Source organism: Lepisma saccharinum, chromosome 1 (genome assembly GCF_977018435.1).
Source record: "Lepisma saccharinum chromosome 1, izLepSacc3.1, whole genome shotgun sequence".
NCBI lineage: Eukaryota > Metazoa > Arthropoda > Insecta > Zygentoma > Lepismatidae > Lepisma > Lepisma saccharinum.
The window spans coordinates 79,967,462-79,990,583 of record NC_139229.1 but is presented as its reverse complement, the minus strand read 5'-3'; the positions used below and the strand labels follow the sequence as shown (position 1 = coordinate 79,990,583).

General features: G+C 37.9%; 1 protein-coding gene across 3 annotated transcripts in view; it reads right to left on the bottom strand.

Moving 5' to 3' along the window:
* Atg7 (Autophagy-related 7) overlaps positions 1–23,122 on the bottom strand; it is a 61,412-nt gene that overhangs the window by 5,291 nt on the left and 32,999 nt on the right. For all 3 annotated transcript variants that reach the window (XM_083133368.1, XM_083133363.1, XM_083133355.1), the window contains 8 exons: positions 21,426–21,641; positions 19,723–19,867; positions 18,256–18,414; positions 12,694–12,882; positions 8,556–8,717; positions 7,728–7,843; positions 3,240–3,402; positions 1,418–1,537 (listed from right to left, as the gene is read on the bottom strand). In XM_083133368.1, coding sequence (XP_082989494.1) covers positions 1,418–1,537; positions 3,240–3,402; positions 7,728–7,843; positions 8,556–8,717; positions 12,694–12,882; positions 18,256–18,414; positions 19,723–19,867; positions 21,426–21,641 — 1,270 coding nt within the window. The remainder of the gene's footprint in view (positions 1–1,417; positions 1,538–3,239; positions 3,403–7,727; positions 7,844–8,555; positions 8,718–12,693; positions 12,883–18,255; positions 18,415–19,722; positions 19,868–21,425; positions 21,642–23,122) is intronic.

Here is a 23,122-nt window from a genome sequence, read left to right as displayed (position 1 = left end):
ATCTCTGGTGATGATTTTGAAAGCTGCTGGCGGTGCTGTTATCAACGTCAGTCCGTCCAAACGGTGAATGCTGAGTCATGTCAATACCGAGAACGCGTGTGCAGAGTGTTGTGCCATTTACCTACAACGATGCCGAAGAAAATTGAACCATACTGGGAGGGCTACATAACAGCCCTTTCCGATGCTAAATATAGCTATTCGGCAATCAAAGGAATGTGCAATAAGCGTGGTTTTGTGATATCGAAGAATGGGATCGGTGCGGTATTGAACAAAAAAGGCAAAGGCCGACTGGGCCTAATTCCACAGGGGAAGAAACAGGCAAATCCACGAGCAGCTACGAGTCGTACACCGGACATAGTGAGAAAAGTGAAGGCCCTTGTGTCAGGTGGTAACCCTGCCCCCCCAAAGGAGTATCGCACGTAAGTTGGGAATGTCTGTGTCTACAGTGAACACCATAATCAAGAAGGACCTGCAACTAGAAATGCGGCATAAGCGTCGAGTTCACAAGCTGTTGCCTCGTCACATTGCGGAACGTTGAACGAACGCTAGAAAGCTCTATGAGACCTACCTTGCAGGGGAGAAAGGGAAAAATGTGGTGACATTAGACGAAGCATATGCCTACCTTAGTGACTGTCACAAACCCCGCACGATTTACTACCGCCCTCGCGACAAAAACAATTATCAAACATTGTATCGAGAATGCCAGGAAAGTTTTCCACAGGGTTTCATGATCATCGCTGGATACTGCTATAATGGCAAGCTAGCAATTCGCCGTGTAGCTAATAATGTGAAGGTGAACTCCACGTACTATCAGGATGAGGTTTTAACACCCATTTATAACATAGATATCCCAGCACTGTATGGAGGGGGCCAAAAACCAGGTCTGGCTGCGCCAAGATAAAGCATCCACCCATACCTCCCGTTTGACTCGTCTGTTCTTACAGCGAATGGAGGAGGAAACTGGCATCCGTGCAATTCCTTACAGTGACATTCCGGTCAAGGCGTCAGATGGGTCACCCATGGACTTCTGTGCATTTGGACTCCTAAAACGGACCTTAGGAAAGAGACGTCCAGACACTCTCAATGGCCTCTGGAAAGCCTGTCAGGAGGAGTGGGAATAGTTGGACATGATAACTCTTCGGAAAAGTCTGTTGTAATGGAAATTACGTTGTCGGGCTATAGCACGGAATGCTGGTTTTTCAATTGAGCATGATCGTTGGTGGCGACATGGGTTTTCATGAACTTATCACCCTTCCAACATTGTCCTCAGAGATCCCGAACGACCTTCTGTATATGTACGAAGTAAGACTATGTACTTTCTTGCACAAGGTGTGTTTTCATGGGAGGAGGGGGAGCATCTCCCCACCTCATTAATTCACACCCTACTGCTAACCTATAATTAAGACACAATACACACCTCTGCGGTTTCACTTTCTAAATGCAATTGGGTAAGTCCTGTCAGATCTTCCAGATAGCCAGGAGTGTTGAAGACTTTCAACAGGAATTCAAACCCGTGTGTTCCATACTCCTCCTGCACCTAAGAAAGAAAGCCAGAGACAAGAATGTTACCATACATAAAATTAACAAATTGGTCATAACATATGATCTAAAATTAATTTCAAGAACATTGAGCAGATATCCTTTTTCTGATCTGAAAGTGTAGCAAGGACCGAAATTCACCAAAGGCCGTGTGCAATGAGTACAAACATGTTGGCAAAAGTATCAATACTGGAGCAGTGAAGAGTGTAAAAAGATCTAATAGGTTCAGATTATGAGGAAAGGGTAATTAAGTTTATATTCTGTGTGGTTACCATGAAGATACGATTTTGTTCTATAGATGGTTGAACATGTAGTGAAAGAATTCATGAACATGTTCTTGTAACTGTGGTGTTTCATGTGTAAGTTTATACAATTAAACCAGTGTGGTGTGATGTTCAGTGTTGTATGCAATGACCATTATTTCTCCTTTGGTGAGTCTAAACAATGGGAATGAGATGACATCATTATAACACAATCAGTACGAGGATTGAGCACAAATTGTTATAATATAAAAGTTTTGCAAACAGTTAAGGAAGGTGTGGATTATACTAACGTTACCATGTGAAAGAAGGAAAATGCTTCGAAATTATGGATCAGGATTTGGTGGAATTTATTGGAATATAAGACAAGGTTTGTCAGTTAGAACACTGCTTCATCACTATGGAAAAATGGGTTTGAAGGATCTGTCATGAAGTTTATTACAGTTTGTATGCCTGAGAATTTGTCTTGGAAATAAGCTGGTAATGCGAGTGAATGGTGAAAACATGGGTTTTGTAAAATATTGTTTGTGGTTAATATAACCATATCCATAAAAAAACATTCTACAGAATGCATTGTACACTTCACTATATATGGACCTTCTTATCGGTTGTCAAAATCATTATCAGCTAGGTGCAGAAAATGGCTAGACATTGTACTGATGCAATCTTGGATCAAGTTTTTATATCCTTTAACCAGTTTCATCCATGTTTTAACCATTTACCATGCTTCATTCTGGAAGACCCCCAGCAAAGCATCCTCCCCCTCTGAAGCCTCTTCCGGGGGGAGAGAAGTTTCTAGAAGCATCCCTGCTTGAGGCACACCATTGGCTATTGTTACGAAGGGATTGGATGTCCATAAAGGACCATCCACTCTACTGAATTCAGAATAGACAGAGGACAATTAGGACAACCAAACGAATTTGTGTGACATTGTTTAGTTTAATTTTTGTGATGTTCGCCAGTGCTTGAAGTGAGGGGGCATGTACAACAGAGATGATATCCACCCAGCTAGTAATATTTTTGCAACAGACCTCGTGCTGTTTTATTCTCACTGTGTTAAACCATAGGAGCATCTCCTCACAACTAACCGCAACGCTTGACCAAACATAACAACTAACATATTCTAGTTCAAGCTCTGATATTGACAACATGTAGCATAACATACCAACTCTTTTAATGAAGGTTTGGTACTTTAGTATTATACGGACTACCTCATTTGGCTATCTTAAATTATATTCACCTTGCAAACACGAGTCGTTAGGTTAGGTTAGATTCCATAAGTGGGAATTGTATTTGGCAGAATGCGATTTTGAGGTAGTCCGTATAATACTAAAGTACCGAAGGTTTTCAACTGTGAGTCATTTTCAGTCAGAAAATCAATGTGTATTTCATTCTTCATGAATGAAAGTGCATATGGAGAAATGAATCACAAACACGTACCTTTGGTGAGCAAGCTATGCAGCGAGTGAACATGTGCGTCGCTGGAAGAACCTGGCTGAATTGAGTCAAGAAGCCTCGTATTGAATGAGGCACCAAGCCAAGATTACTCTGTTCACACATGTCACTCTCGTCAGTGGCAGTGCAGTCTGCTGGAGCCTGGCCTCTGCAACAAAGGGCACAGTCAAAGATTACATTAACAATTATAACAGGTACTCACCTTGGCAAGCTGTAACATTGTTATCCTGTATTTTGCCAAGTGAATTTGGTTTCTTTAGGAATGCAATTTAAAATGGGAACACTGTCTCCAGCATGTGATGCCTTCTATAATAATATAATGTTGATACCAGGAATGAGCCAAGCTTTAACTAACCTAACTACTTCATAAAGAAATGAACCACGAATAATGATGGACATGGAAGAGTTGAGGGTAGTGGAGAGCTTCTAATATCTAGGAAGCATAATTGAGAGAAGTGGAAGAATAGATGAGGAGGTAAACAGAAGAGGACAAATGGGTGGTGGACTATATATCAAAGTGTTTGAAGATTAATATGGAACAGGGATGTACCTATGAAATGCAAGAAGGTAATATATCACATATACTATGTGCCAATAATTATGTATGGAGCAGAGACTTGGTGACAGAGATAGACAAAAGAAAGATGCACGCAGTGGAGATGAAATTGTTAAGGAGTATATTCGGAATGACTAGAAGGGGCAGAATAAGGAAAGACGAGATCTGACAGACAGTGGGGGTGGTGAAGCTTCAGGGCAGGATAGATCAGGCACAGATGAGGTGGTTTGGACACATGGAGATGCAAAAAAACTACCAGTAAGGGCTTATCATGCATGAGGAGTGGGAATAAGGCCAAGGGGGAGACCAAGATGTAAGTGGAAAGAGCAGATAGTAGAAAGTGTTAGGAGAAGAGGGGAGAAAAGGAAAAGATTGGAACACTATGGAAAGAGAGGAGTGGTGGAAGACCAGGAAAAATGGAGAGGCTTGACTTCTATGCTGACCCAGCCAGAGGCATGAATCAGCGAAGGATGATGAAAGACTACCAGTCAACGGTGAAGGATGATGATGATGATGATAAAGAGACTTTATGAAGCTACATTACTGAAAATCAAAATAGATCATGGAAAAACAACAGAAGCCTTAGAAATAAATCAAGGACTAAGACAAGGATGTGGCCTTTCTCCATTATTATTTATCCTGTACCTTCATAAAATAATTCATGAATGGAAATCTTTAAAACACTCAGGAATATACAGGGTGATTGGTAATTCGACCTATTCCTGGAAAGGGGTAATACTAGAGCACATTTGCAACAAATTTGACCCTATGCACCAGGGAAATCAATGGGTTTCAAGTTTTTGCAGTTTTTAGATTTTCGTGACATATTCCGACTTGCGACCAAAAATATACTAATTGTGAAAAAACTACTACACCATGGGCACTTAATTGACACGTTGCTAACAGCTGACGAATGAGTGACTACTGGGAAAAAAATTCATGCCCAAAATTCCCATACCCAAAGAAAGAAACATTCATTGGAGCACACGTCATGAAGAAATTTGGAAATTATCATTTAAATCGAAGAGGTTACTCAAAAAAATGGTAACACACATACTATAAGAATCACGGAAAAAACTTCCTCGTTTCATAAGCTCTCCAAAAAGATACAAATGTTGTCAACTGGCACATGGGTTGGGGGAAAATCTTTGTATCTTTTTGGAGAGCTTATGAAACGAGGAATATTTTTCCGTAATTTTTACGCTAAGTGTGTTACCATTTTCTTGAGTAATCCTCTTCGATTTAAACGATAATTTCCAAATTTCTTCATGACGTGTGCTCCAATGAATGTTTCTTTCTGTTGGGAATGATTTTTTTTCCCAGTAGTCACTGATTCGTCAGCTGTTAGCAACGTGTCGATTAAGTGCCTAGGGTGTAGTAGTTTTTTCACAATTAGTGTTTTCTTGGTCGCAAGTCGGAATATGTCACGAAAAATCTACAAACTGCAATAACTCGAAACCCATCGATTTCCGACCCCCTGGTGCATAGGGTCAAATTTGTTGCAAATGTGCTCTAGTATTACCCCTTTCCAGGAATAGGTCGAATTACCAATCACCCTGTATATTGACAGAAATACAAGGGAGAATATAATGAAAACCATATAAGTCTGACAAAAATTATATGGCAGGCTGCATACAGCTCAAATTTGCATGAGGTATCAACTATTATTTATAAAATGATGTCAAGGCTGCAACAATGATCAAGTGAGCTTCAAAACTAGACTTTTGTCAATTTAGAGATGGCGCCTCCTCTACATACTTGCACCAGTGAAGAGGAGTGGTTTCTAAAACTTCCAGACATTTCTCAGCAAATGAAAATTCAATATCTCTGTGCATGCTTACCACACCAGCAAGTTTATTAATGGAGGAAAAAGTTCAACAATGGACTCAGTTCACAGGTAGATGGGTGGAAAGGCCTTTGCAGTGGCTCATAAGTGACTGCATGTGGACCCCCACGACTTATTCTTCTTAAGGTAAGGCACTAACTCAAAACTTGAAAATATATGTAGATCAGCAATATGTCTGTGCTAAAATGCAGCAAACTTGTGCAACCATACATACAGAAATCTACTAGATAAGAAACAAAAACAAATTAAGGTTTTCACTTGACTCTCTCTCCCTCATGCAATACTACAAACAGTAATATTTGCAGATGATCAGATATTAATGGCAGCAAGTAAATATGATCTAGAAAGGTTCTCAAACTCAATCAATTCTTACAAATGATAACATGAAAATATCAGAGGATAAAACAAAATCAACGGCAGTAAATGGCAAAAAAAAAAAAAAATCCTAGAGTGATAAACAATAAAATAGTTGGACAGGTATTTTTGAGAAGCCATATTTCACACTTCGAACACCAAAAAGATGTTGAGAAAAATTTAATAAAATATAGTGCATTAAATGGAATTTTGAAAAGAAATTTTAGAAAACAAATGAGAAGAAATTCAAATTACATAATTTCAAAACCGGCTCTTCTATATGGTAGTCAGGGATTTAAAGGTGTATACAGAATTATATGCGAATGTGGAAAAAGAGTATATAGGACAGACTGGTAGAAGCATGCGTGTAAGATGAGCGAACATGATGATGACATTAGAGAAGGGGTCCACAAAACAGGGCTATTGGAGCATATAATCAGGAGCGGGCATAAAATTATTAAGAGAGAGGTTATCAGAAAAGAAGAGAATAAATTGAATAGAAATGTTTACGAGGCTGCAAATATTTGCATGATGAGAAATATAAAACTTAATCGGGATGATGGTAATTTGGAAAAGGAATGGGCGAGGCTTTTCAAAAAGTGGGACAAAGTAACGAAAAAAGAACCTAACATTGGATTCCATGTTACTCCGGAACTCGTCAGAGCTGCCGGTGTAGAACGTGAGTTTGCGCTGGAATAGTGACGCAGATGGAGGGGAGAGTAGGAAAGGGATAGAGGGGAAATAGCATTCACCTCTTCTCCGATGGAAGTTGTTTCACCAGTGCCAGCTGTGCAATCGTGTGTGTTTTTATCGTTTTTTACGAGTTCCCATTTCTAAGGGATCTTAATGGATACAGGTGTTTAATGGGTTTTTAAATAGTGAGGTTTTTTAAATTGAAATATGTCAGGGAAAGTTTTTAAGTGTTTTTAACCCAACCCTCTACCTAATCCTCATATTACACTTTACAACCCAGCATTATGTTTTAGTGCTTAGAAAGAATTGTGAACCTGATGAAGGGGGGCAGTTGTACCCTGAAACGTCGTTCTTCAACAATTGCATAATTAGAAGTGAAGAAGTCTGAAATAAATGGAAGATCCAAGCAATGGTGGAAGAAATTCAAAATTATCAACATGTTCTGAGGATGTCACATAGCTGTTTGTCTTGAAAGGAAAGGAAGACCATATCGCCGATGGAATGATCAATTTTTTGTAGTTGCAGAACAGGCTTTGGTTACCCAGTCCTGCAAGAGGAAAAATAACTACTTAATATATTCTTGATACATTTTGTGCAAAATTTGTTTTTCTATTAAAATGAAATATTTCGCAATTTAAAAAACGAAGAAAATGTGAATAAAAACTAAAGTTTGTTGCTATTTTTGACTGTAAAATAATAATACTTATCCTTTATTTTATGAATGAGAAAACTATGTGCTTAGATGTAAATTCAGTTTATGTGCAAAGTTACTATATCAATTTGCTCTCTGCGTGTAAGTTATTTTTCTCAGGAGAGAATTAGCAAAACAAGAATACTTTATAAATACACGCAAGCAAAATTTCTTCGCTCTGAAATGGCAAGTTCCTGTTCGGATGGTGGCAGGAGCGACCAAAGTGAATAGAACCGTTATAAGAAAGTCGCACAGAAAAAGTTAGTAATTTTACTTATTTGTATTTATTATACTATGGCTTCTTTATTCCCCAAACATGAAATAATAATTTACCTTTTTGGATGCTGTAATAACGACACCATGAGCTCAACAGCTAAGGAACCAGCTATCATAGAGACTCCAGGTCGTGTAACAGTGCACTGTTGGTCTAAGGTTCTGTCTTTCATGGACTATAATGTAAAATATAAGCAATATATTACAACAAAATGCAATTATAAGAATATAAGTGGCAAAGAAACTACATTAAAATTTTAAAGAAATGCAGACAGGCAAAATGTACCTTATTCATAGGCTAAACAATGTGCTGCAAAAGTGAATATCTATGAATTAACTGGGTTTTACTTGATCGATTTGCTTCATGTCAATTTATGTCACAATTTGGAGATGGGGAGAGTGATGATATGATGAAATTGATGAATGGACACTCACAAACATCCATGCCCAGGCTGGGATTTAAAACCGGGACCCCTGGCATCGTAGTGCGATGTGCTAACCACTCCACCATGGGGGCCTGCTGGTTTTACTTGATAATAAATGTTCCTGCCCAAACGTTATGAATTATGAAACAAGATCATTAAAGTCTCGTACATTGTTTGACTTGGTGTTTTAAGTCCACTTTATGCACAGTAAGGCTAATTGGGACTGGATCTGCAGTTTAAAGTGGGATCCAAACCACTGTGTGCCTCCTCCGGATATCGAACCTTGATCCTTTGATAACAAGGCAACGATGCTACCACTGTGCCATCGAGGAGGCCCCTAAATTCTGGTACAGGTACATGGAATTATAAACCACACTAAAACCTTTAAGTTGAGCAATACCTCAAAGAGTTTTACTAAATTATTTCACTAAGTTGTAACATTGTACAAAAACATCAGACTTACATTTCCTGGAGCAACAACGTCACAGCAGAAGTAGCAACCCAGCTGATCTCCTGGAATGTACTTTTTGGAGAAATCTGGAGACGAGTAGGTGAAGTCATCTCCCCTCACTCCATGCCGCATCACTACATACGTGTCAAATCCCAGAGCTGCATTGATCACAATCTAATGAAAAAAGATGGTAACATTAAAGATGAAGTAGTTCACAATATGTTACTGAAATGTTTCATATATGACCCTTGAAATGTTAAGAATCAATTCTGCAATTTATGCACATGTCTGCCTACAGTTTAAATTAAATTATGCACTCACCACGAATTGGACCTTTGATTACAAGGATAGGACATAAGATGCACATATAAAGGAGAACCAAAGACCAAATGAAAATGACCTGATAGGGAGAAACTTAAGAATTATGATAGATTTTGCATTTCTACAACAGATCTATGTAGGCAACAAGTATCTAAGGAGAGAAATCATGTATCTCTTCAAGATTCTCACAGATACAGATACCGATACTTGAAAACAGTAAAAAGTGAAAGTTGCTTGGGGTATTTATAATTTTCATATGTAAGCTTTCCATTGGAGCTATACCACAACAATCTGTGACAGTTTCAAAATATTCATCATTTCACATGAGATAACCATTTATTCATAAATTCCATTTTTGCCCACAATATTATGGCCAAAATTATGAAAATTCTGCATTTTGCATAATTTTAAGGAAGACTCTTAAAGTGTTTTATGACATTTTTGCAATCTGTGAAAGACACCCAAACTCCAGAAAAGTATCAGCCGGTATTGGTGATTAACTGGTAGGCAATACTTTCAGATACTGATATGGGTACATTGGTATTGGCATCGGCTCGGTGCTAGTCAGTCTTTCTTGTCGTGCCACTACTATGACATTCATCCAAGCAATAGAGTATGTAATCCATATTCATTATTTTTTCAAAAAGTAAAGATACTGTTGAAATATAAAGTAATTTTTGAAATCAATTTGAGGGTACAGGTTTGTCAACAAAAACAACAAAGGTGAACTATTTATATTCATGGCACGAACATAGTAATATTTGATATGATCCATATTTTTGTGACGTCACCACTTGAAAAAATGTCACTGATATATTCTTTTGTGTTATTACATGTAAATTGCAGCTTGTTTGTAATGTACATCTCTTGTTTAATATTTATTGTATTTTATGTTCTATGTTGAGTAATTCAATGTATCTTTATATTTGAGAAAGTGCATTGTGTGAATTTGGAATGCAAACTTATGTAGATGTCCGTTTCATTTCTAGCATTCTTTTGTAATTAGTAAGTGATTCATCTGTGTTTAATCTGTGATCTTGAAAAGGTATAAAAGCGAGGATTTCGCACGAGAAATAAACATTTGTCCAGATCATGGCAGAATATAAACTCAAAAGAACTGCTTGGTGTTGTACATACATTGTGGTATGGTAGTTCGGGGTGCAAGCTAGACCTATGTGATCATAGCTATACGACGACAGTCATGCCTTGATGCTACGTACAGGGTGATCCAAAAGTGTGGAACGGGCCAAATAAAACTGAAATGCATGCAGTTATTGCAATTGTATATGTGTACATGTAGTTTGGGGATGGGGGAAAACCTAGCGAACCACTTTTGAAATATGGTCACCATCTTGGATCGAGATCACTTTTTTTTTTTAAAATGGGAATCTAGGCATGTAACACATGATATTACACTGAAAAAAAAAGCTCACAAACACGATGGTAGCATTAATTTTTGCAAAACTTTATTCATGTTCATGCTACAGGGTGTTAAAGAAGTTTTTTCAATGGTTTCTCTCATTGTTGCAGGTGACCTAAGAAATGGAGCTCACACAAGCAGAATGCGTGGAAATCATCCTGATGTGTGGGGAAAGAAGTTCGAAAGTCATTGCCGATGAGTTCAATCAGCACCATCCAGAACAAGCTCCCATTGTTGACAGCACTGTGCGGAAACTGATCGCTAAGTTCAGTGAGACTGGACCTGTTGTAAACAGGCCCAAATCAGGTAGGCCTAAGGTAGACACAGATGAAACGACATCAATAGCTGTGTTGGCGGCAATTACGTTGAGTCTGCACCGTAGTACCCGTAGTCATGCTGCTTGTTACTGGTGTGAGTCGTGCTTCCATTATGAGGATTCTGAAAAGGCACAAATGGCATCCATACAAGATCCAGTTGCTTCAACACCTGAGTGAGGATGATCCTGACCGCAGGGTTGAATTTGCAGAAGAAATGTCCCGTAAGGTGTTACAAGACCCTACCTTCCCTCACAAGGTGTTGTTCAGTGATGAAGCAAACTTTTATCTCAAGGGGGAGGTGAACAGACAAAACATGAGATACTGGACTGAATCGAATCCTCATTGGGTGGATACATCTGGGACAGTCCTCCGTTCAAAAGTGATGGTATGGTGTGACATATGGGGAATGGGGAACCCGTGTGGTGTGACCTTTCTTCACTGACGGTACCCTCAATGCCAAGGATTATTTGAACTTACTGGATACTCAAGTGTCTCCATCTCTTATGATTGACGATGCCAGTTTCCCTGAGTTCTTTGAACATGACGGTGCTCCCCCCTCATTTTGGTCACAATGTTAGGGACTATCTGAATATCCAGTTTCCCAATTGGTGGATAGGTTGCAGGGGGCCTGTGGAATGGCCACCACACTCGCCGGACCTGACCCCCTCGATTTTTATCTGTGGGGCCACGTGAAATCACTGGTCTATTCCGTAAAATTTTGTGATATGGAACATTTAAAAGACAGAATTGTCGAGTGCTGTTCAAGCATCACACCCGACACCTTATCAAAAGTCCATCAGGAATGGGTGAATCGACTCAATATGACACTGGCCAACAATTGTGGACACATTGAGCATATCCTCTAACATCCTGCAACAATGAGAGAAACCGTTGAAAACACTTCTTTAACACCCTGTAGCATGAACATGAATAAAGTTTTGCAAAAATGAATGCTACCATCGTGTTTGTGAGCTTTCTCCAGTGTAATTTCATGTATCACATGAAATAGGTCCCCATAGGTCCCCATTTAAAAAAAGTGATCTTGATCCAAGATGGCAGCTTTCAAGATGGCAACCATATTCCAAAAGTAGTTCGGTAGGTTTTGCCCCATCCCCAAACTACATGCACCAATCACATATAAAATTTCAATAACCGCATGCATTTCGTTTTTACTCGGCCCATTCCGCACTTTTGGACCACCCTGTACAATACTGCAACCATTCTTTGTTAGCTAATAAAGATAGCCCAAAGACTAATTTGCAATAAAGGGCTAAGAGCAAATATTGGCTCGGTTATTATTGCATACCTCTTTGTGTGTACGCTGACATCCATGGCAGAGTGGGTAGCACAGTGCGATTCCATGCCACGGACTCCGGATTCGAATCCCGGCCTCGGCATGGGTAGTTCAGGGCATAAGCTAGGCTTATGCGACCATAGGTACGCCGAAAGCCACGCACTGAGGTTGTGTGTTATAGTTGAGCCAAGACACCGATAAGGTGAAATCTTTTACATTTGTTTGAAGTATATTTGCATTGTAATTGCAATAAATGAAGAATCTATCCTTTCATTTTATCTACGGCAGTAATGTAGTCTCTATTTCTCTGTGCTGTGAAATATTGTCGTTGCCTAACACTACCCCTGTATCTGAGAGGAGTCTGTGTACTTCAGCGAGTCTCATCGTTCACCGCAGAGCAATATCAAGTTATTATTATTAAATAAAATACAACGTGAATACCAAATATAATACTTATACTTATCATATCCACTTCTTAGCATAAAATAATAACAATTTAGTATCAGTCACTAACAATATGTGCTGAGTAGAACATGTTCATCCTATCTGTCAGAGAGAAGGAACAGAAGAAATGTGTTTGCATTTATGTGTGCTTTTTTTTCTCTATGTTTCTGCAGCTACAATGAACAAAGTTGTTACTACTTGAGAAAAAAACCTCTTAATCTCTTATCACTTTGTGACTACCTGCCACCATTTTCATCAACAGATGCTTACTGTGATAAACCATGGCTTGAAATAATTGCTTTGCTTAAATCCACAACTACTCTCTGTGCAAATATGGAATTTAGGAAATGTTACCTTGTGCTCGAATGTGCCTAGCACAGTAGGCAACCACCTGCTTTCCCTTGTGTCCATCAGCAGAAATATAGCATCATGTGTTCTAACCAGTTCTTCGAGTTCTTTGACACTTCTCTCTGTTTCATCAAGCAGAGATGGACCCACTTGGTGACCTGGCATGGGAATGCTCAATTGTATACCTTCGGAACTCTGCAAGAACATACAATAATTGACAATCAGACCAAACAACAAAGTTGTCACAAGTTATTGCAAAGTTAAGTCAAAATTGTGCCTCAATCGGTGATTGAACTTGGATCTTTAGCATTCTGAGGTAATATTACACGACAATGAAAATATCTAAATTTACATGATTTATACATTACAATTTGGGCTTCCATGTAGCCAAATGGTTAGGACTCTCTCCTTTGGTGAAAACGGTTCCAGGTTTGACCAGTAGAAACACTCAAAATTTTGGTGTTGACCTAGCACTGTGAGGACAACTGGGGAGCTACTTGACAAAAAGAAGCAGAATGGCTCCAGTCTTGAAATTCAGAAAGGAACAGAGATGAGATTCAATGTGCTGACCAGGCATCAGCCAATGAAATGTCTTCTGGGCAGGCCTATTCCCTCAGGGGATATTTCACCATGACACATAGTTTGTTTTATCAGGGTGGCCACTCTAGGACCATGATAAAATTCAAGTATAATTCCCAGTTTTCAAGATTAACTTTCCAAAAATTCAAGGGTAGAAGCACATGTTTTCTCTATTTCAACCTTACGTATCACCGCCTCTCACCGCCCTCCCCCCCCCCCCCCCGCAAATATATTAAAAATATAAAGGGTCTGTGCGAATCCAATGGAACCAAAAATTCTAATTCAATTCAAATGAATGGTATATATATTTAATTTAAGGTGCAGAGTTTACATTTGCCATTTCGCATACTCACACTAGGAATACAACTACAAACTCAAGTCACAAATGTTACAGAATGTAGTAATCTACGATAAATTGTTAATTTTATAAGAATTTCAAATTTACCTAATCAACTTCAAGATATCTTATCTTGCAATAATGTTTCGTATGTCTGATAGACTGTTCTGCAAAGGACACTTACAAAGCAAACAGATTGAGAGAATTCTGTTTTATTTTCCACACAGCTTTTTCTTTTATTTTCCTTCCTCGATAAAAATGAAAGCAAAACTGTGAAAAACTTGCCTTGGGGCATTAATAAATATGTAATAAATTAAATGAGATACAGATTAATAAAAGTTGCAATTTTTCACGTCTATGGGGAAAAATTCAAGCAGAATTCACACATAATTCCCAGAGCCAATAATTCACGCATAATTCATGGAATTCAAGGAATTCCCGGTGAGTAGCCACCCTGTTTATGTTAGAATTTATCCGACTTAATTCTAGAAACTCATTCTTGATTGGTTGATTCTTATAGTATGGACACATCAGCACATAGGTTATTTTTGCCTGTCACTCAATATGATTGACTGATTGATTTGGTTTATTTTACTTCGCTTTACTGCCAATTTTGGGAAATCATGAAGATGAGGATGATGGATGATATGATGAAATTGATGAAGTAGACATACACAAAAAAACATCCATACCCAGGCCAGGATTCAAACCCAGGACCCCTGGAGTTGCAGTCACATAATACAGGGCTAATTGATTGATTGATTTATTACTTTGCTTTTAATACGGGGATAAGCCACAAAACTTAAACAAAACTGGGGATAGGGTGCTATCAAGAAAAGAAAATGTCTGTTAAAAGCTATCTCACTCAATTTTTAAAACCAATACAGTCATAGATTCCTTAATAAAAACTGGACCAATCCACGACTTCCGGGTGTGAAAATCACATGCTTCAAAACTAAATATTTTGTAAACAAAGACATTAGGCTTATCCATATCATCATTATAGTTTCAGAATGATGACATTGTTACTGAAGAGTGAGGTCTGTGAACAACGTTGTTTTGGGGCAATTCAAGAATAACAGGAGTTCCAGGTGTAACCCACATAGCGGTAAAAGCTTCACCTACCACCACAAAACTTGAAAACTCTGTATATTTTTACAACTTTTTTATCCATCATACTTTTTAGGGGGAATGTAGATTGAAACCTTTCATCTCATGTCTTTTATTCAAGTGAAAACATTTTCATTTTTACTGTTATTAATTTTTTAAAAAAGTTCCGGGTGTGACCTATGTGAATATCTCATTAATTAACTCCATTTAATACCATATTACTCACCTAATACTTTAACTGAACAATATCATAGGGGAAAAGAACCTCCTCAACTCATAACCAAATTTATTTGTGAGAATTACAAATTTATTGAGCATTGCTTATACACATTGTATCTAAAGATATCTGTTTGGCGGTTATACGGAGATAGGCAATTAACTCTGATAAACTTACTTTTCAGTACATGCCTGACGAAGCCACCAGATGGGTGGTGAAATCGATCGCGAAAGAAATTTACGCGGAAAAAAGAAAAGTAAGTTTATCAGAGTTAATTGCTTATACACTCAATTCTTAATGTAAAAAGACAACTTTTATCACATTTTAAACTTCTCTTTGTTAATCTGAATTCTTAAAACCATTGAAGGACATTTAAATATCAAATTAGTAACTACTTAGTGTCCTGTACTAAGCTAAAGTTTAAGTTTAATGCTGTTTAAATAATATTTAGACTAATTTTACTTCTTGAGTGGTAGGACCACTTTGTCATGGATTGACCCAACTAAAACTATACTGTCTCCTAGGATAAAAATCTCCATACCATAGTTAAGAGCTGAGGCTGTAAAGGTGAAACACAGCACAAATAAGGATGAACACAAGGATTACAATGGCTATGGTCCAGGTGCCAGAGTCTCGTTGGCCTGCAAGGCTGCAGTTACTGGGAAGTACTACGTGGAAGTGAGGTTCACACACTTGAGTGCCTTCTGGAAAGGCTACTCCTCATACCCAACAAACTCATTCTTCATCCATTTCATAACAACCATACACTTACTAACATAACCAGTGGCGTAGCGGCTACCCCAAGGTGTAGGAGCCACACAGTGTGCTCCTGAAATTTTATATAATCGTAGAAATTCAACAGATAAGTGTCGCTTATTTAAAAAATCGATATACAAAACAGAACCCTGGATCTCAGTAACACATGATGACGTCTGCTACAATAGGCAGCAGCGCATTGTTTCAGGCAGAGGGGCCCGGGTAACTTGTTACATGGGTCCCCTCCAAAATGAAGAATTAACTTACTTCCTCGCAGATGTCCATCGATAGGAAAATATCCCTCATCTCATACCTTTATAGCTATGCAGTTTGTCGTAAACGTAGTGTAGCATGTCAATTGTCTACAGTTATGAATCCAGTACAAAGATTCAGTTACTCAACCAGTGGATGCATTATTGCTGCACAATAAACAATCAAACTTGGTAATTCATGACCTTTTACCACTAATATTAGTTTTACATGTGACATAAAAAATGTAACTTTCCACTAAGTATTTTCAAGGGGGCCCAAGCCTCTTCATATTGAAATAAGAGCTGAAATGAATTTTCCCACGTTGTCCCCACCTGTTACGTTTTACTTCAAAGGGGCCCAAAAACTCACTAGGAGGTGGAGCCCAGGGGGCAATTACCCCTTTGCCTTAAGTGCCATTATCCTCTCCTCTGCAACGTGGGGTATACAGCATATGAGTAAAATGTCACAATTATTTTGTGAAATTCATTTTTCTTACATATTGAAATTTTGTGAACATTTCTTTCCAACCAGTTCTTCTTTTCTAATGTATTACGATTTTGTGATCAGCAGTGTTTGAAGTGAAAATCCCTAGATGCGAATTTCCTTGTTCGAGTTTGGGGATAGAAGGAATGATCCTTGTATGGATCAACTTGAAGACAATATAGTAGGTGGAGGAGGATGCTTATGCAAATTGGAACGTTGATGATCAATTAATAAAATTAAATTAAAAGAAATGGGATCGATAAAATTATGAATAATTGAGGTCTAATAACATGAAAACTAAATAGCATGTCTGTGGCAAAAACCTTTTCTTTGAAAAGGAGGGGGGGGGGTCCTTCAAAGTGGCATTTCATTGACTAACAAATTTTCAGTGAATAGTCCCATCGCACCTTTATTATCTACTCGTATGTATCAAGACTGGAATCTGCTGCTATTTCTTTGTGTCAGATTGCAATTGACCTTGTGATGTTAGGTCACCATCGACAATCTAGAGGTCCAGTTCAACCCCCATAACTGAAATGATAAGTTTCTTGAGTATATTACTCACTATTAGTATTAGAAGCCCAATGTGAGCGGCTCTTATGCAGAATCTTGGCCTGGTGCAGCCAGGGGATGACTTTTGGAGCTGCAGGCGCATCAACCTTAAAGTCCAAAAGAGAATTTTTTTATTTTATATGATTTGGTGATTTAAGTCCACTTTATGCATAGTAAGGCTAATCGGGACTGGACCTACAGTTTAAAGTGGGATCCGAACCACTATGTGCCTCCACCGGGACCCCTTCATTACAAGGTCCAAAAGAGGAGTGTTTACTATTCTTTAAACAACCCCCCCCCCCCCAAAACAGTATGTTTTTGAACATCTGTGTATTATACGCAACCTCATTAAAAAAAAAAGTGTTTCAAGGAAGAAATATATGAAGGATCAAGAACAATATATAACAATATATTTGGCAGCAGGAAGCTTCTGCCCTCCAAAAAAAAATTGTGGCTCTGCTGCTTCAGTGAAGTAAGAGAAAATATTTCCAGTTTCTTCTTCCAGTTATTTATCAGAGATTCAGTAAAAAAGTAAAGTGCTCTTCTGTGCTTTGCACCACGCCATGAAGGCATATAGGGGGTGTGGGGTTAGGGCCCCACACTTTCTTGATTTCGGCCGAGCTGGGGGTGATGTAATCAGCACCATGCCTCTGTCTGCCTTTACCCACCAGAGTTTCCTCCAGGTACCCACTTTATACGATGCTGGGTGGGTGCTGGAGCTGCTTGAACAGGTTGAAAAAGCCCCGGTTCTCCCCTGCCGGGGATTGAACCTGGGTCTCTCACATGGTAGTCAGATGCCCTAACGACTGAGCTACAGTGGCTGGTTATCAGACCATGCTGATTTAGTTTCAAGAAGCTATTACACTGATATGTAAGTTGATAACAAAAAATGGGATAGCAGAATATATGGGGTAAAAGTTAATATCCTGTACAACTAACTATTGTACATTCGTTGCACTCTGGCATCATTATATTTTTTCACTAAGGGCCCCCCCCCAATATTTTATTGGGGGGGGACAGAGAACTGCGTTACACCACTGAACATAAATTTATGATACATAATAATGAAGTGAGTTTATTATTTCCAGCAGCATTAAATTATTACAAAATTTGAGATAGATGCGTAAATACTGATTGAAATATTTCTTTTCCCTAGAATTTGAGCTTTTCAAAATCACAAATCATAGCATTGAAAAACATTTGAGTTCACAAGAGTCTTAGTGACTACATGGAAAAACCTAATACAAGACAATTAACTTCAATGGATGAGAAACTTACATACCACACCAGGAAAAATCCTTTTCAATGCATTGGCTGCTGTTTCCGCCTTAGGTTTCCCTCCATTCAGGCAATCCTCAAACAAGAACAGAGACTGACGTACAGGATTTGAGTAAGAAACATTTGAATTATCTACAAATGTGATTGTCCGTACTCCCCAACCCTGTAAGAAAAGTGATGAAATTGTTAATTATAAAGAAAGACTTCCACACACATACATACAACATTGTTAGATGCAGTGCCTGGTTTACTGATTGGTTGATTATTATGGACATTTCAGCACACAGGCTATTTTTGACCATTACACAAGATGGAGATTAAGCCCGTTAACTAAAACAAAATTGAGGACACAGGCCCCTAAGAATAAATAGGTCTGTTAAAAACTTTTCATTCATCCATTACTTAGAAAGAACTAAAGCTGTACTGTCTCTGAGGATTAAAATTTCCTTACCTATTAAAAGCTGAGGCTCTAAAGGGGCACTCGGCACAAAGAAGGACAGACACTGGATACCACAGAGAATTATCCTGGCCGTGGCGTCTGAGCCTTGTTGGTCTGCAAGAAGCAGTTGCTAGGGTGTACAACAGGGAAGTTAGGTTACTTTTTGGTGCCGTACCAGGTCACCCCTTATACTTTAGGTGCAGTGCCTGGTTAAGGGTCTGCAGTGTCCTATGGTGAAATATTTGTTGCCCCTACCAAGTCTCTCATGTTTTCAGAAAAAGCATTACCACGTGGGGAATATGGAGGCAGGGTCTCACAGATTATTGATCTTCGCCATTTTATGGGAGTGATCTGATCAGCACCACACTCTGGCCACCTTAGGCCCATGAGTTGTTCCCGAGTACCCTTTTACTACAGACTAGATGCACCACAAAGCCACTTTATGCAGGGACAAGGTTGGAATTTCGACCTTATATCAACTACCCTAGCAATTGAACTTTCATCTCCTACATCGAAGTCTGATGACACCGAACAAACTTTACCACTGTAGTGCCAATTACAAGCAATAAAGCTATATAATATATTAGTCATTTTAGTTATATATTATTGTGAAATTATCAGTTGATCCAGAGTGTGGGAAGCTTGAGGAACAAGATCTCTTTAACATATTTTATCTGTTTTCAATTACATCTTATTTTATTAAAGCACACATGAAACATGCTTACGTAACTGCATACCTGTTTATTTAATTTCATTAATTTTGATGACCAACATCATCATGTGCATTGGGGCTTGTAGTCATGGATTCAAACTACTACAAGCTCCGAAGTGGATGGTGACAGTGGTACCAAAATTAATCAAATTAAAAAAAAACAGGTATGCAGGTAAGTAAGCATGTTTCATGTGTAACATGGAGGACATCTTTTTGCTTAAACTATGTGACATGCTGAACTAGCAGCAGAAGTGTTGAGTGTTTACAACATTACACTGAATCTTACACAGAAAAATAAACCTTTATCAATGTTATCTTACCAACAGCGTTCTTGCAACACTACATCCAAGGGTGCCTGAACCAAGAAGTAAGCAGCGGCAATGTTTTACGGAATCAAGATCTAGCTCAGGCAGTAAGCGCCACTTCATCAGCTTCAAGTTCAGGTCAACAGAATCCTCTGCATGCCTGTAGGGAAAATACAAAAATTTGAGAATGTTTTAGAAATGTATTTCAACTTGTTGGTGCTTGGTACTTAGAGTATATATGAAAGAAAGTAAGTTAATTAAGTTTGACTTTTGTGTTAAGTCCACTTTATGCACAGATCAACTAATTGGAACTGGGGCTACAGTTCAAACAGGCACGTAGCCAGGGGGAGGGCTAAGGGATCTCAAGCATCCCCCCCAAATCCTACAAATATCTAATTTAAATGTTATGTTTATTGTTAACAGAAATAAAGATATAACCACAGTAAAAACTGCATCACATCGAAAAACATTTAGTGTATAATAGAGGAATCACGTTATATTTTTATATTCTACCATTTAATAATAATAATAAATGGATCCACAGCTTCCAAAACTTATAGTTTTCTTTGTGAGAGGTTAGAGAACATAAATTTGAGAGGTTAGAGAACATAAATTTTATGAGTAAGATTTACCACTAACTGCTAAAGCCTTTTCTTGAATGATTGTGTAAATGTAAATAACAAAATACAATAACTATGATTTTCAGTACACTAACTGTACAAAACATAAGAAAAATTATGGACAACAATTGTGTTAGAGATATTCACTGATACGGTGGAACGAGTAGCAAAGTCTTTCCATTTATGAAAAAAAAAGGGATTGAAATAGGTATATTTTTAATAACTTATAATAGTTATTATTGTAAAATAACAACTATTGTTGATATTATTATTTGTACTAAAGAAGGTTTATCCTGACCCCCTCTACAAATATTTCTGGCGATGCCCGTGCTGATAAGGGATGAGCTCCCCCAAAATAAAATCCTGGCTACGGGCCTGAGTTCAAAGTGGGATCTGAACCACTAATTGCCTCCACCTGGTATTGAACCTCGGACCCATTGATTATCAGGCAATGCAATTACCAATATGTCATTGGGGAGGCCTGGAAATTAATTAAGTTTGATTTTAATACAGATACTCTAATTTCTCCCTTGACAAAACACCTCAGAGGTGCAATATTTGCCTATTTTTTCAATAATTATCTGTTTTTCATTCTAGAAAGAACGTTGATTGAATGATTGATTTGGTTTGGTTTATTTTACTTCACTTTTCTGCCACTTTCAGCTAATAATGCAAAATTTATTAAACATACCATAATCCATTTAACATACTGTACAACACTGCACCAAATCACATTTGAACAATAATTAAATTGAATACAAAAAATTGCAAACATATCATAATATATTAAAAATACCTTATGATATGATACAATGCACATTTGAATAAATACAAAAAATGTATTGAACATGATATAATGTATTTAAAATACTGTATGAAACTGTAATAAAACACATTTATTTGAACAATAATTCAATGAATAACACAAAAATGCATTATAAACAAACCACATAATATATTAAAAATACTGTACGATATCATAACAAAACATAATTGAACAATAATTGAATGAATAATACAAAAATGTATGAACATACCACAATCCATTTAAAATACTGTAAAAAGACAAATTAGAACAACTTTCATTGTTTTAGTTACCTTAGGGGATCCATAGAACTACTAAGATTTGCTAATCTTGGTCCAAATTTTCCTCTCTCGTTTTTCTCCCATCCAACCCAATTGGGAGATGACCTCAAATGTTCCTGAGAGTCTATGCTCACATGTAGCACAATACTAGGGTCAAGAGTTGTTGCTCCATCACAGATTTTTACTCGAAGGCAAATTATGTTCAGATCTTTTCCAGCCACTTCAGGCCTATGGGAAAGTAAACGTAGATACATTAAGGGTTTCATTTGCTGAAAGTGCAGTTGCTCACAAAACATAATTTTTTAAATGTTGAAAACATACGCATAAAAAAATTTCCAAGTTAAAATTATTATTATTATTATTATTATTCACATAGGGAATACTCTTCCAAATTGTGGCATCAAACTGTTTTTTCTTCATTTATATAGTATTGTATACTATTTTAATCCCTTAAGTGTGCATGGGATATATATATGGCATCCGCAGTATGATGATGTAGTGCAGAAGGCATATATATATGCTTTGTATTTGCTTCAACTAGATTCGATTGTAGGTGTATATATTCGCCCAGATGTTGAGAACATAACAATCAGTTTAAGTGAGATTATGCTGTAGGAAAAATAAGTCAGAAGAAGAAGAAGACAAAAAAAGAACTAGTAGAAGAGGAAGAAGATGAGAAAGAAGAAGAAGAAAGATAATATAAGTTCAGTGGTGACTCGTGGCTTTCTTTAGGTGTAGGAAGTTACGGTAAACAGACAGAGGGAAGACTTTGAAATATGTTCAATTAAATAGGCACACATATCACTTGTACTATCCATTGCATTTTGCTGCAACACTGTACAAACTTTTGAGTGGACCAAGCTGATTGGTTCGACCACAGATACTTACGTATAATACGTATATCTGTGGTTTAACTTTTTTTGCAGTCCTCCCTGCCTGTCGTTGTGTGTCTTGCCAATCCTGTGATAAGAATATTGCTTCTCCAACTCTTAAATTATGCTAAATGCAAAGTATGTAGTTTTAAGTTCAATGTATGCAGTTATTTTGATGTTGTGAACTTGGTTTATCCATTATTTACTATAGTTAAGCAACATTTGAGAATTTCGCCCATCAAATCAATTACAATGGTTCAACCAACCAATTAAATGGATTCAGTATAGTGCTTGAATAATTTGGATAAAATTCGACAATTGGGAACTGCGGCTTGTGTTTCATTTGTGACCTCCAACTTTCTACCTATTTCCTTTCATAAAATGTTAATTTGCTAAATCGGGGAGGATAAACAAAAGATGAAAAGAAGAGGATGTACTGGGATATGATGGTAAACACTTGTCCTTTGGTCGGCATACTTCCTTTTGTTTGAAAGAAGTCCGTTGAAGAAGTACAAATGAGATATAACTTTAAATATATTGAATTCGAATTTATCTGTCTCCCAGGGACGTGCATTTAGATATGATGCTAGATTTTACCCTTATGCCAAACACAGGGTGCTAGGTGCCAACGAAATTTAAATTATGTTACTTTTAGTACCATAATGCTAGGGTTGGCATCACTGAATGAGGAAGCGACTGCTTATTCCTCGCTGACCATTAAACTGAGCAACCCCCTCCCCAACCCTTCCACACCTCTCGCCCATCCTGCTGTAGGTGGAAGATCGAGATTCCTCAGAAGCAGGGAAGACTGTCGTCTTCGGCTGGCAGCTGGAGCAA